At 45.7% G+C, this 13,519-nt stretch overlaps 1 protein-coding gene across 6 annotated transcripts in view; it reads left to right on the forward strand.

The window, feature by feature from the left end:
- Positions 1–13,519, forward strand: part of DHRS7B (dehydrogenase/reductase 7B) — a 461,566-nt gene that overhangs the window by 385,846 nt on the left and 62,201 nt on the right. For all 6 annotated transcript variants that reach the window (XM_069645759.1, XM_069645761.1, XM_069645758.1 and 3 more), the window contains one exon: positions 7,382–7,534. In XM_069645759.1, the coding sequence (XP_069501860.1) occupies positions 7,382–7,534 (153 nt within the window). The remainder of the gene's footprint in view (positions 1–7,381; positions 7,535–13,519) is intronic.

A 13,519-nucleotide genomic window follows, 5' to 3' on the forward strand; every position in this document is an offset into this window, starting at 1 on the left:
GGACGATGAGATAAGAGACTTTGTGATGGCCAGCGAACATGCGCCAGAAGGTACGAAGTTTCTTTATCCCAGGAAACGCAGAAATTATGAAGGAAAATTGATCTATTGCAGCCCAAATGGACAATGTCAGCTAATGACATGGAAAAACAGCAGGAAGCCTGAATGGAGTGTTAAAAATATGGACTGCAAAGAGACACTCCTTCAAACCATGTACAAACCCAGAAGATGAAGAAGAAATGGGTACAGAAGAACCAAGTAAGATGACTCCAAAAGCGGTATCTGAAGTGGTCGATAAACCGAACAGAGGGGGGGGGGGCTGTAGAGGAGGTCCCAAATATGGCCTGCACTCCAGTCACCTATTTTGAAGTACCAGGAACGTTCACACCGAGATATGTGACGCATGATGAGCAAATAAACCAGTAAAAGCCACATTACAGCTCTGCCCAGTGCCTATCGGAAGAACAATACCTATTGAAGTACCAATAACCAGACAACCATGGACAGTAAGGTATCCATTGAGACAACCCTACCAGCAAATGACACAAAATGAAATTTGCTTAAACACTGTCCCAGAAGAAACTCAACAGGCCTTAATTGAAGACGAATGGTGACAACACAAGGGCCCGGGCAGACTCACAGGTGAAAGAAACGACAATCAAAAGATGATACAGACGAAACGCCATGAATAAGGACATCATGAACTTAGAAGGAGAGACGATGTTGAGATATAAAGAAACTTAAACTGTAAAGCAGGATGAAGATATACAACCAGCTAACACCTGTACATATGCTTGTAACCGCAAGAAGCTAAGAAAACAGTGCGGCCTGCTATGCTTAGTAGAAGAATAGAGCGGCAAGCGCCAAATATATATATATATCTCAACGAAGCACACTATATAAGTGCAAGTCCACTTCACACAAAAGCAGAATTAACTCGGGTTACTAGGGGTCAAACAGGAACTCATTCGTATTCCAGCTAAAACGAGAAGAGACGGCTGAATTGAAACTCAGCAGGAGCAGCCCGTGCCTGGGAAGTAGAGGTCCGACCAAGAGAGGGAGGCGAACAGTAGCTTCGTGGAATTGAAACTTAAGAACAGAACAGCCTCCCCCAGGAAGGCTGAGATAAGGAGGCCCATGCAGGTGGCGAGCCGAATAAGAATTACATGCGCAAATAGAAGGAAAACTAAGCAAATTCACTGTGTGCTAGCACGTGACCAGCCGAGCGAGAAGAGGCACCTACGCCTGGCTGTCTCCCAAACAGAAGATAGCATAACTTTTTCTGACAAGTAGCTACAGTTTCGAGGCCGACCACAGCCAACTAATTGACACATAGCCACTAAAGTACTGATTGATGGAAGGGAGGCCGGGTGAATCTTGGGGCATCCTGCACCTGGTTGACCATTCTGTGTGCTGCTAATTAAAGTGGCGATTTATGCATGGGGTTGAAGCCAACCCAATCACAATGGACCAAATAATCTAGGGTCCTATAGATGGTAGAACCAATAGGACGTTGTACTTTTAGTGACGTGCACCGTAGTTATTTTTGAAGAAAGGGCTTAGACGCCCACCTGATGTTTATCCATTCCTCACACTCCGTTTCCATATACAGATATAGCACCCTATATTTAAGTTACCTTTTCCAACCAATAGAATTGCATGATAACTTTTGAGTGTTACACATCAATGATGATAAATTTTGGGTATAACATTTACTGTTTGCATGAAGCAAACGCTATGGGCCGGTCAGGGGTCTCTCTAGTACACCTTGATGGTGGCTGTCTCGATGCTATACTTGGAGAAAAACCCTGCCTGGTAGATGAAGTTTTTAAATTCTGGTGAGTAGTTGTGTTGCTTTTCCAAGATTTTGACAATAAACCAGAGGTTCATATGGGCCGGTAGTTGGCCAGTTATTTGGGTCTAGGGTTGGTTTTTTCAAGAGAGGTCATATGAGACCAGTCTTGAGTGTCCGAGAAGGACCCTTCTGTGAGGGTGGGAGGGATCCATGATAATGAGCGGCACGTTGAGTGCTTGGCTCCTTAAATTGGTTAATGATGGAAGGATCTAGTCAGAATAGGAAGTAGGTTTGAGGGAGTCAATCGTTTTTGGGAGATCCTTGGGAGAGAGTGGAGAGAAACTGGTCCAGAGGGGCAGTGTGCGTGCTGAGGTGCAGGGGGTGCTAATGCTGTGGGAGGCTGATTTGATGAACTCTGATTTATTTATTTTTGGATAAAAAAAAGTTGTTGATTCTGTTGCATTGTTCCTGAGTTGCTGGTACCTGGGGGTTGGGTGAGGGTTTGGTACAATGCTTTACTATTTCAAAGAGGGCTTTCCTCCTGTTGGAGGCTGTCGCAATGGTGGTAATAAGTAGCTTTGGCCTCTGTAATCAAAATCCTACGGTTGGTGCTGGGAGATTTGAGGTTGATGAGGTCTCCATAGTTGCGGTTTTTGTTGAAGGCGGATTTGGGGGATGTACTGAGGGGTGAATGGTTTGGTATTTGAGTGGCTGGTTGTTGGAAGACAGAGGAATTTCCTGTGGTGTGGAAGTCTGCACCGTTTGCTTCTAGTTCAATGACCGGGAATGTTTTGAATGAGCGGCGTTTAGTCTGGCCTTTGTGAGACGTAGTCGAGTGGGTGACCGATTGAGGTATGGCAGAGTTGTCAGACCTGTTGAGCGAGGTAGGGTCTTCGCAGGCGATGAGGGAGGGAAGATGTGGAGACTAAACCTATGGTGTGCATGGGGGCGAGGGCAAGTTGCTTAATGTGCCTGTATGCAGTCGGTACAAAAATCTTGCTTCGAGTGTGGTTGTCTGCTTGTGACTAGGGGACATTAAAATCTCTGAGACATTAAGAGTGTGCTAATTTGGCAGATGGGAGTACGTTGGCGATATCGGCAATGAAAGAGTCACTATGGTGAGAGAGTTGAAAGGCAATAAGATTCCTTATGGGATAAAGGGAACTTGCAGGCGAGTGATTTCAAAGAGCTTATTCTTGGAGAAGGTATGATGCAGCATGGCCAATCGCTCCTGTGGTTGATTGCCACTGTGCATCCTGCCCTTCCCGGCTGTTCAGCATGTTGGATGTAGTAGCCTTGGGGTAGGAGGATTCAAACATGGTGGGGAGGATGGGGTTAACCATGTTTCAGTAATGAACAGAGAGTCAAGGTTGTTGTACAAGATGAAGCCAAGCCAGTGATCTCTACAGAGTGAGCGACTGTTGAGTGATCACTGATCAGACTGAGAGGACGTGCGCGTGTGGTGGTCCGTAAGTGTTGGATGGGGAAAAGGGCGATATTGATGAGGTTCGCTATGGTAGCTTGCCGGGGCTGCCCAAGGCGCCTGGCCATTTGAACCTCAGCAATTGTGGAGGTGGGCTGTGGAGGGAGGAGACGCATGGTGATGTCTTTTTGTGAGTAACAGTAGTATAGACTACTTTGTATGTGAAGTGAGGATAGCTAGTCTGAATACACACAAACCCCCTGCTCAAAATAGAAAGCAGAAAGTAGATCTCTGCCCCAACCAAATGATGGAATTAGTAATAATTGGTAATACTCAAATAGTCACTTCTAGCCAACAGCATAAACAAGACATGGCAAAGAAATTCCCAACATGAACGCTGTAACGAGTCCCAGGGTATCGTCACTGCTCCCTGGGGGGGGAGCCCCTTCCCATGAGGCCATGGAGGTGAGGCCGCTACCCGATAGTGCCCCTTGGGGTGGTGCTCTGCGGGTGGATCTCATGGGGAGGGAAGCCCTCAATGGAACCAGTGACAGTAGCCTTCAGAGAACGCGGTATTCACCCAATCCATTTTTGTCTGCGTTCTCCTCTCACCCCACTCAGTCCCAGTGGTCCCCCACACTTCAATATACCTTTTGTAGAGTACAGGACTTCATTCACACCAATCCTACTGGGACGAGGAAGAGTGAGGCTTACCTAGGTGGAGTGCATACAATCACTGACATGAAGATCAACCAGAGAGGCAAAAGCCCACTGCGGAACCAACATATTCAGTACAGTTTACTAGAGGCAGCCTCGGCGATAAAAAGCAAAGAAGGACCATGTACTTTGTCAATCCAGTCCTGGACGAGCAAGAAATGAGATGCTGGTTCCATGGCGAGAGAACCGTGGAGAAGAGGACGAGATGCTATCTAGCAGGCACTGGTGTCTTGACTAGGTCCGTGGAGCAGTACTTTGTCCGGTGATGGGTAAAGAGGAAACCCGACCGGCGAAGCCAAAGTATGAAGAAGCCGTGCCGTTGAGGACACGAGAGAGAGCCTACTGCTGTGAAGTCGCTGAGAGCAGGGCGCAGAGCGCGGAAGCAACAGCGAAGCCACGCTCTACTCCCAGGACAGGCCGGAGACCGCAACATTTATCAAAGGTAGGGAAAGGGTCGGGCCGGCTGGTGGTACATAGAGGGGGCCAAACAGAGTGAAGACATGTGTCAATATCTGGGCGATAGAAAGGGATAACGAAATAACAGTAAAAGCCGGAAACAAACTTTAAGAAATAGTCTATATGGAACAGTACACCAGGTCGGTTCAATTGGTCATTAAGTGAAGTAGGGACAGAGGTCCCGCCGAAAGCAGGGTCTGGAACCCCTATGAAGTCGGGGAAGCCCTGCCAGAACAGCGCACCAGGGTCATGAAGTTGGGCGAGGCCCGCAAAAGCGGCACACAAGGCTCAAGGACCCACACAAACCTGAAGAAGCACACAGTCACGGTCAGGAGATCCCGAGATAATCTAAAGGGGTCCGGACACACAAGACCTGTCTAAAGGGGTCTGGGATCCACACAAGAGACAAGCTACAGATCATGTCAGGAGATCCAGAGACAACCCTGCAAGGTCTGGAACCCATGTAAGAGAGAAAGTGAGATGCAGGAAGCTAAAACAAGGGGTTGAGGACTCGCCACGAAAAGAAGAGACATTTTCTGGAATTTTAAGACCTACAGTCAAGTCTGACAGGATAGTGAACCAGACTTGAGGCGACGGTTGTGAACTGGAGAAAGAAAAGGGGAGGAGACTTCGCCTCTGATACTTAGGATGTGTGTTTTTGGAAATCTACAGTAAGGTCTGGCAAGATAGTGAGCCAGACTTGACACTACATTTGTAATCTGTAGCGATCAGGGTAAGGGACTCCCCTCTGATATTTGGGAACCGTTTTGTATACGGTTGGAAGAGCAGCTAAGATCAAGAACTTTTAAGTTAAAGAATCGCTCCTGTGTTTTCTCATCCAGAACTGAACAGTAAAATCCAAATCCAGAGCCGGAGAAGTCTCCTTCTGGATCAAGAAGACACAATTTTTAATTGGTTTGTCTAGAGTGTAAGGGACATAAATAGGTTTGGACACAGGATGTTGGGCATTTTATTTTACTGGACATCCTGACAAAGTCCTTAGTATTTTTGTTGAGGTAGGGCAACCCCTGGTATAAGTAGGGCAAGGTAGGATTTTCTTTTACAAATAAAAGTCTTTGCCAACAAACATGCCATCACTGTGTCAGACTCTTACTTCTGCACCCTTAAAGCGCTTAAAGAGATCACATGTATAACCTGAATAATTTTACAATAAAATAGGCTGTTGTAAATTACCCTCATTTAAGAGAGTGAGTTTGGGTGCTTGACATCCATACATAGACTGCAATTAAAATAAAGGAAGGCATCCCATAGCTCAGTAAAGATGTAAATAGCTACTTCTCAATCAACGCAACGAATACAAATATTTGTAACTGATTAACAAATATTTTCTGTTTTCAAATGCATGCAAATCTTCTATTATGTACATGTACACACATGTGAATTGATTGGGCTACAAGTAACACACCAGCAAAATGCTGTTTTACAGTACATCTATTTGAGTACAATTAATATGCACTGTTCTTGATTGCAAAATAAGGAAATTATTTAACAATCGGAAACAATTCCAAAGACATTTTCAGTTGTCTTAACTATAACTGCTAAATCATTGAAAAAAAGGCTCAATGAAATGAATTGGCACCCTGCATTTTTTCAAGCATCAGCATTGGGTATTATGTATTTACAACTCAAATGTAGCAACTAAACGGTAAGCTCATGCTGTGCACATAACAATCCTGTCATTATAAAAGAAAAAACATTGTGTAAGAATCCTGATTCAAAGGAACAGCACAGTAGACAACTGATCCGCAAAAGACACAGTAGTGCATGCATGGTGCAATAATCTTGTTTCTCAAAGAAAGAAGAGTTAAAATAATCAGCAAAATATTATAAGCGAATAATGGGCAGCCCTCCATTTTATTGCAGGCAATATGTCTCAGCTAGCTTAAAATATTGCCCAAATGTCTTCACCGGGACGATTAATTACTGTCAATCAACGATTGCATTCGAGATTTACTTTTTCCATGCCGACTAGATAAATATCTAACAAGGTTTCAGGAAGTGCCTGTCAGTTACAGCCTTGCTTAGGTTCTACCTAAACTTAAAACTCTGAGAAAGGCTGTGTAGTGGCCTTTGAAGCGTTGGTGGCTCATAGATCAGAAATGACATTCTTTTTTGATGGTCTGCTCTCAATGTTATCTTAGAAACTACTGTTCAAATATACTCCTTCTCTGTCTTTATTACTTACTTCATGCTTTGACTATAAAAGTTATTCACCATTTCATAGGAAAGTCTATTGTTATTTTTAGCAGAGCCAATTTGCGGGTTAGTATTATTCCATGACCTTATGTGGGAGAGTCCTTTAGAAAAAACCCACATTCTTTTTGTTGGGGACAGTATATGCTATTATTACCTGGCAAGGGAGGTGTGCCGGCCTCCCCGCCAATCGCGAGGCTCAGAAAAGGGGCTTCACCACTTGGTAAAACCCCTTCTCCAAGCCTCCACAGAGCTGGAGGCCGCCATCTTTCCTTGCCGGGAGTCGGGTAAGTGCACCCACTACCCTTCTTCCCATACCCTCCCAACCTCAATTTCCATAGTGGCTGATTCTATAAGCTAAAATGTAACAAAATATACAGTAAACAATGTTTAGCAATGTGGTGAGCAGGTAGTGGGAACATGGTTTAATTCTTTGTAAGCTGGGGTCTTATGTTATCTTGGTGTTGTGAGTGGGAAAAATGTTGTTTTGATAACTTTGTGCCAATGTTTAAAACTTTTTGTTGTCATATGTTTGTGTCCATAGACAGCAAAGCAGTATATGTCCCTCTTTAATTAAAGAGAAGAAAACTGCACAACCTCAATGAGATATGAAATGCCAACAATTAATTTGATTCAACAAAACCCCAACTGCCAGTTTTCAGTTTCCATTTTACTCTATATGCTTGATTATCAGAAACAGCAAGTTTTAGGGAGCATTTGATGTGTCGATGCCCTGGGGCACTCCCTTTTTCTGAATTCTTTCTGTGGTTATGTTTCAGATGCAGCTTCAAAGCACGCAACCCAAGCCTTTTTTGACTGTCTGCGAGCAGAGATGGAACCATATGAAATCGATGTAACTGTGGTTAGTCCTGGTTATATACAGACTAATCTGTCTCTGAATGCTGTGACAGCAGATGGATCCATATATGGAGGTGAGGTTCATTTGCTGCTGGGTATGATTTGCTTGGCATTCACAGGCTATTAAGGAGAGCTCTAGTTAGTTTGATGTGCACTATCTGACAAACAACTTTTACAGGCAGAACCAATGTTGGATTGATCGGTAGCTTGACAAAGACATTTCAAAGGGGTGTAAACAAATGGGATGATATTTAGTTTATAGGAGACCTTGATTAGCACTGTGCAAAAAACACAGTTGGGACAGTGACACGTAAGGAAGCATGGAAGGTATGATACACAAGTTAAATACACACACGACAGGCATGTGGCACAGATAGCTAGCTGGTTCCCTGGTATGTTGTTTTTTTAATTTGATTTCTCCCATGTTTGGTTGAGTGGCTCTTTCACATCATAGCTGGTGAGCATTTCCGCATGGTAATGGAGTTAGATAAAACTTCACCAAATGCAAAGTCTGATTAGTTTGATGACCACTCTGCACTACACGTTTTAACAGTCATGCGTAAAAGGTTTCATATAAATAGTTCCACAGGCATTATGCTACCTCTGGTGATTCCCCGGGTCCCGTCACTTCTCCCCAGGGGGGGGGAGTCCTTTCCTATGAGGCTAGGGAGGTGAGACCGCTACCCAATAGTCCCTCGACGGGTGGTAATATGCAGGGGGACCTCATAGGGAGGGACTCCCTGCATGGGGATAACGACATCCACCTGGGGAAAAGCCTCTCTAAAACTCTGTCACATAACCCCCTACCCTCATGATCACCCTTTTCCCCCACCATTGACAGTGGAACCATGTGTTATTGTAAAGCCATGACACTGACAAATGTAAAGCATACTGGGATGAAGAAGAACATGGGAAGCATATGGAATAACTATATGCAAAGTCAGCCAAGTACTGTAACGAGGTGGCTCACTGGAGGCATAAAGAGTGCCAAAGTGAATTTCCAAGATGGTGTTGATGTTACGCCAGGGCGGAGTCAACAGTAGAAAGCACAAACTAATTCAGGAGATCTCACAGCAGAAGCCAGGAGTATGCGAACGAGACGGGAAGTTCAAACCTGGAATGCTGCAGCTGAAGCAGTTGCGTCTCTCCTGGAGGGGTCAAGAAGAACAGGATGTTGCTGAAGTGCATGCAAGCCGGCAGGGAACCGACTCAATTGGTGGTGGCGTGACTGCAGAAAGGTGGACCGTCGAGTTAAGAAACTACGCTGAGACCACCAGCCTGCCGCACAGATAACAAGAAGAAAGAGGAGGAGGAGGAGGAGGAGGAGGAGGAGGAGGAGGAGGAGGAGGAGGAGGATGAGGAGGAGGAGGATGAGGAGGAGGAGGAGGAGGAGGAGGAGAGGAGACCCCTGCAACCCCATGATGTGTCCAAGACACCAAAGGTGTAACTGGAATGGTGGGAAGGCCGGGTGGGATCCAGGAAGAGGCCCAACTCGGAGTGCATCAAGAGTCATCTCCCTCATCACAGTTGTCACCCCAGTACCACTGCACAAGCTGAGTGCATCTGGTATCAACTCCCTCATCACAGTGGTCACTCCAATACCTCTGCCCAAGCTGAGTGCATCGGGAGTCATCTCCCTCGTAGCAGTGGTAGACCCAATATCGCTATCCAAGCAAAGTGGAGTGGCAGCAATCTCCCTCATTACAGTGAGTCGCCAAATACCTCTATTGAAACAGGGAATCGGGAATTGTCTCCTAAAGTCGCTGTGGCGCAACAAAAGTCATTGGAAAGCGAGAGCTTTGGGAAATAATACCCTCAGTACGATATAGAAACCAGTAGAGAGTGTAAGGAACTTGTGGTGCGACAGTAAAGACAGACACAAGTGATCACAGTTCAAGGGTGTTTACTGAACAATTAATGCAGGACGGAAAAACGCCAAGCTAAACTTAAATGTAAGATGGGAGCAAGCGTCCACCATCAAATGAAAAATAAGGCAGTCCTAGTGGCGCTGTCAAAAATAAAATGGCCTATACTAAGGAAAACCTATTGCCAATATCTTTTACAACTAATTACCGAAAGAGTGTGGGATAGGGTATCACAAATAAAGAAAATAGTGTTCAAATAATAAGTCTGGATGTGATTGCCTTGAGGTCTCCCTTCCCCACGTTTTAGCAAGGGACAAGGTGGGACTCTGGAGCACAGCACATGCTCGAGCCTTCCCAGCACGAGCTGACCGTTTCGTTCCATCTCAGCATGAGCTGACAGTTCCAGCTAAAAGGTTCTTCGATGCTAAAGTCTCTTTGCATTAAAAAGTCTCTTGCCTTCGAGGCCTGATGTAGTCAACAAACTAACACGAACATAACGTTCTGTAACACAGTTCACGTTGGGTGACGGCTTCACCCTTGGTCCCCCACTTCCAGGTGCCAACCCCTCACCTATAATATTCAACCAATCAATTGAACAGTTCCTTTTGAACAATTCCTTTCTGGATGAACTTTCGGTGATTACTTTTCACCCCTGGATCTCCCTTGGCCGTGCTCGAATCCTAAATGGCAAGGGGGTGCTTACCTTTCCCTTGTCTTGCAATACTTCTTGCTTCACAAATCTTATTGTCTATTTAAACACCACTTCGAGCTTTGTTCCCGGTTGTCGGCTTCCCTCTTACGGGTTCACTCTTGCCAATTTATACAACACACTGGTAATGCAGTCATTTCACCAAGCAGGATTAATTTCCCTTTGCTTGTCAATTATCTGTAGGTCAAAGACTCAACGGTACAGAGGATTTTACAAGACCCCTGTAGGACCACTTTGTCCCCCTTTTCGCCTCTTCCCAAGGGCTTCTTGTTCCGGTAGTTTCTACTATTGGGTAATCGCCCAGAGTTTCCTGCCAGAGCAACCACATGGTGCTGGACTTCTCTGTTGCTAGTTCCCCCCCCCCTCCCCCTTTCCTCAATCGTATCTTTAAGTCTTAAAAAGTTCCAATTAGCCGTTGGCTACTTTTTGTTCAACACAGTTCAGTTTCTTATCGATTCTCCCCTCCACTCATCGTCTCTGATGAACTGCTTGCCTTTCTTTATCCTTTGAGTCAAGGTTGGTACCACTGAGACCAGTGTCCTTCCCCGGCTTGCTTATCAGCGGAGGAAGGTCTCGCGTACCGTAGAAATCTGCTGCAACACATGCTGGCTATTGTTCGGGGTCTTATGTTTCCATCTGCAGAGGTTTCACAGACCTTGATCGGAAAGGGTAAGGTTACTTCTCTCCTTGTCACCTTCTCGGTATTCGTCGTCTTTCGCCTCCTCTTGAACTGCTGTGCTGAGTTAGCTCTCACATCGTGCGGTCTGCCTTGCTCGTCTTGTGCTCTGCTGCTCCACCTTTTATCCCTTTGGGGAAAGGAAAGGGGCGTCAGGTGTGTGTGATTCTGGTCAATTGCCTGACTTTACCTGACCCTTGTATTGGGAAAAGTTAAACGGCTCGGATGTTAGTCTGTTGTCTTCTGTGTTATGTGAAAGTGTTTGTGTCGGAAAAGGGGGCAGGCAGTGTTTTTTCTTTTTAATATCCTACATGGGGGAAAAGGTGTTGGAAGGAAGAGGATACCGTGTCTCGCCCGTCGGTGTCCCACTCCCCAAGGACCCCCATCCAGGTGATCCTCCCTCACTGGTCCACCCCCAGGAACTGCTTCCAGTAGCGATGGCCGTGTCCTGGCCACCTGGATGCACAGATCCCCGGGGACTAGCTAGGGGAGAAAACTTCAGGTTTCTTACAAGAATCAAACAAAGACATGGAGAACCCAGGAAAAGATATCCATCATTAGAGCGTTAGATGGAAGCCAAATAAGGCTGAGAGTTTTTCTACTTCCTGGAAGGAGTTAAAGAGACTAATCCAAATGTTCTGCTAGAGTGCTTAAAGACCACTGTGGAGAACCTTTACAGAAGGACCAGGAGAAGGGAGTCATTCCCCTGGTCCTTTTTGATGGGACATTGAAGGAGTTACTTCTACTAGAGGACAGAAGCTTCCAGGAGAAGGGAGTCGTTTTCCTGTGAAAGATACACAAACTTCACTTTAGTTAAAGACTTATGTCTATCGTGTTAGGGTTAGATTATTTGGTTTCTGACTCTAACATTTAATTTTGACAGACATTCTGACAGCTCACTAAAGTGTTTCTAGGTTGAGGCAGGTAAGCCCCTTAGAAAGTAGGGAGAGGTGTTTTTTTTAGATAGACCAAATTATTTTTATAGCCCACAAAATAACCCCTCCTTGTCAGTCTCCTTCTACATCCTCACACACCACCCTCCACCATTATTTCACACATTGCTCTTTGTTTTGTATTGCATGGTTTCACATTCCCTTCAATCAATATTTGGAGTGAACTGTATGTTTGATGCTGCCTTTAAACAAGCAAGTTGTTGTCAGTCATTCATTCAATGCTGTGTGCTTGCCTATGTATGTTGACATGCTCTAGAGTGACATCTGTGATCATTTGTATCCTATTCCTAAATCTGATGATTTTATGAGATTTGAGTGGGTGCATTAATTGCGGCAGGGGGGGTGTGGTAGTGCACCAACAGGAACATAACATAGGTATTTATATCCTATATATATATATGACTTGTAAGGAACCTGGGGGCGTCCTCACTTCTTTTCCCCATGGATCCTCCTCTCAGGTGGCCAGGGAAAGGTCATCGCTTTTGGATCCTGACCCTGGGTGTGGATATGCGAGGGAGGATCACTTGGGCGGAGGGAACTTGGGGAGTAGGGAAAGGACATCCTTAGGTGAGCCATGTTATTCCCCTTTCAGAATGAACCCTCTATCCCTCAACAACCAACCCGCACACAGCGAGCGCTGAGTCCCGCCTTCAGCGACTCCGAGCGAGCAAAGTTTTGTTAGCAGGCTGCCTCCTGCTCAAGACTGTTCCTTCTCAGCTCCACGAATAATCAGAAGAGCGGCCCTCGTACACGCAAGCCGCAGCGCCTGCATACAGTTCAGGATTCACTCCTGCACAAGATACCATCTGGCCCCATCCTCTGCTGACAAGCACCCTATGGCTGGATTTTTCGTGCACGCACTCTCCCAACTCCGGGGAGTCGCCGGAATTTAGTCTCCTGTCCAGCCATGTCCAGGACAGGAAACACATGGTGTGTAGCCTGACTGCACAGCCGCCCATTTAAGCGGACATTTGAAACAGCGGTACACATCCCCACCAGCCCGGTTTCCTCCAGTCCACACAAATACTGAGGATGAATGGCCATCCGTTCATATGTGACCTAGGATGCTTCCCACCCTCCTGGTCAGTAAGAACCTGATCATCACTGCCCTGATGAAGGCGAAATACTTTATTTCTTTAAATCCTTTTTGGTCTCAAACTGCCGAAACGCAACAAATGTGAGGGGGATGTGTGTGATCATACTCGCCCACAAAAAGATTGCTTGTGCTTTTTCCTCTTTACTCAGTTCCCCCACTGTGTTCGCAAACCCTGACCTCGGAAAACGAAGCTACATCCGAGAAGAAATACCATCGTGGTTTTGTTGGCATTCTCAATTTAGACCTCAACTGGGAGTAACAAAGTGACACTCCCTAGCTTATTCTGCACAAATTGTGTTTAGCCAAATGATTTGTTCTCAGCACTCTGTTAGGACAGGAACGACTCTGTACCACTTCTGCTGCTATCACCACTTTATGCTTCTTTTTTACTTTTGCTAATCATTCAACTTCCTTCTACGCATGCTTCCCCTTCTATCCCACACCACCGCCCAGATTCAAACTTACATTTCTTGTGGTCTGTTATATCGTGACTGTCGTGTAGAAAGAGGATACCTCCGTCCACAAGTGCCGCACAGGGAGACTACAAATGTCACTCCCTGTACAGCCTTTGAGGCCACAGGTGGGAGATGATTTTCCTGAGGCATGGACTTCTGGGAACCCCTGGGCCACTGCAAATAAACACCGGTTAAGTAACTAGCCACAACAATAATCACAAGCCAAACAACAAGAAAGGAACGGTCTTACCAATGGCTGATAGATGCGATTCAGTTGAACCTAGTGAGGGGTTCCGGGACCCACC

The sequence above is a fragment of the Ambystoma mexicanum genome, chromosome 2p (genome assembly GCF_040938575.1).
Source record: "Ambystoma mexicanum isolate Mex_15411 chromosome 2p, UKY_AmexF1_1, whole genome shotgun sequence".
NCBI classification, from domain to species: domain Eukaryota; kingdom Metazoa; phylum Chordata; class Amphibia; order Caudata; family Ambystomatidae; genus Ambystoma; species Ambystoma mexicanum.